Below are 1,111 nucleotides of genomic sequence, written 5' to 3'. Positions count from 1 at the left end.
CCCCCCCCCTCCCCCCCCCATCTTCCCCCACGGACTCAGCCCCTGCTGCCCTCTCTGCCCGCAGGGACCTGGGCAAGGGGGGGACGGTGGAGCACACCTTCGACAAGCACACCACCGACCTGCAGCCCGGCGCGCCCCAGCGCATGGAGCTGGCCCAGCTGCGGCGGGGCACCCGTGACACCCCCGTGTGAGTGTCCCTGGGGGAGGGGACGGAGGGCCAGACACCCCTTCGTGTTCAGTGGGGTGGTTCCCCCTCCCCACTCACCCTACTTTCTTGCAGGCAAGTGCCCAAACTCTTCCCCAAATACATCCGGGCACCCAACGGCCCCGAAGCCAACCCCGTCAAGCAGCTGCTGCCAGGTACGTCCTACCACGTCCCCCCCCCAAGAAAAAAAAAAATCGGTGTTAGGGGCACATCAGTAGCCATGCTGTGCCCTGATGGTGCCCCCCTTCCCCCGGCAGATGGGGAGGACAGCTACCTGGATGTGGAGGTGCAGCTGAAACGGGAGCGTGCAGGTGTTGGCCGAGGGGCTGACAGCTTCTTGGAGTGGTGGGTGGTGCGGCTAAAAGAGGCGCCCCCCCGCGATGGCAACATCCTCCCCATGGTCATCTTCAACGACAAAGTCAGCCCCCCCAGCCTGGGTTTCTTGGCTGGCTACGGGTACGTGGAGGGGGTGCACGGGGTGGCGGCGGTGGAGGACCACCTTGCTGCACCCCAGAAGGGGAGCGAAGCTGGAGAGTGGGATACAGGATGCTTCCCTCCTCCCCTCCCTCCTTGCAGGATCATGGGGCTGTACGTCTCCATCGTGCTGGTGATCGGGAAGTTTGTGCGGGGTTTCTTCAGCGAGATCTCGCACTCCATCATGTTTGAGGAGCTGCCCTGCGTGGACCGCATCCTGAAGCTGTGCCAGGACATCTTCCTGGTGCGGGAGACGGGCGAGCTGGAGCTGGAAGAGGAGCTCTACGCCAAGCTCATCTTCCTCTACCGCTCCCCTGAGACCATGATCAAGTGGACACGGGAGAAGGAGTAAGGGGAAGGGCCTCTAGGCCACCACCCCTTTCCTGGAGACATCACCACCAATGCCTTAACCAGCCCCCTCCCACCCCACCC

The 1,111-nt window shown here is 64.0% G+C and overlaps 1 protein-coding gene across 1 annotated transcript in view; it reads left to right on the top strand.

Annotated features, from left to right (window-relative positions):
- PIEZO1 (piezo-type mechanosensitive ion channel component 1) overlaps positions 1–1,031 on the top strand; it is a 27,260-nt gene extending 26,229 nt beyond the window's left edge. Inside the window, exons 42-45 of the mRNA XM_009890051.1 lie at positions 59–187; positions 281–360; positions 463–661; positions 782–1,031. Coding sequence (XP_009888353.1) covers positions 59–187; positions 281–360; positions 463–661; positions 782–1,031 — 658 coding nt within the window. The remainder of the gene's footprint in view (positions 1–58; positions 188–280; positions 361–462; positions 662–781) is intronic.
- Positions 1,032–1,111: the final 80 nt, after the last annotated feature.

Source organism: Charadrius vociferus, unplaced genomic scaffold (genome assembly GCF_000708025.1).
Source record: "Charadrius vociferus isolate BGI_N301 unplaced genomic scaffold, ASM70802v2 scaffold1028, whole genome shotgun sequence".
NCBI classification, from domain to species: domain Eukaryota; kingdom Metazoa; phylum Chordata; class Aves; order Charadriiformes; family Charadriidae; genus Charadrius; species Charadrius vociferus.
Note: the sequence above shows the minus strand (reverse complement) of the source record. Positions and strands in the feature narration are given on the sequence as shown.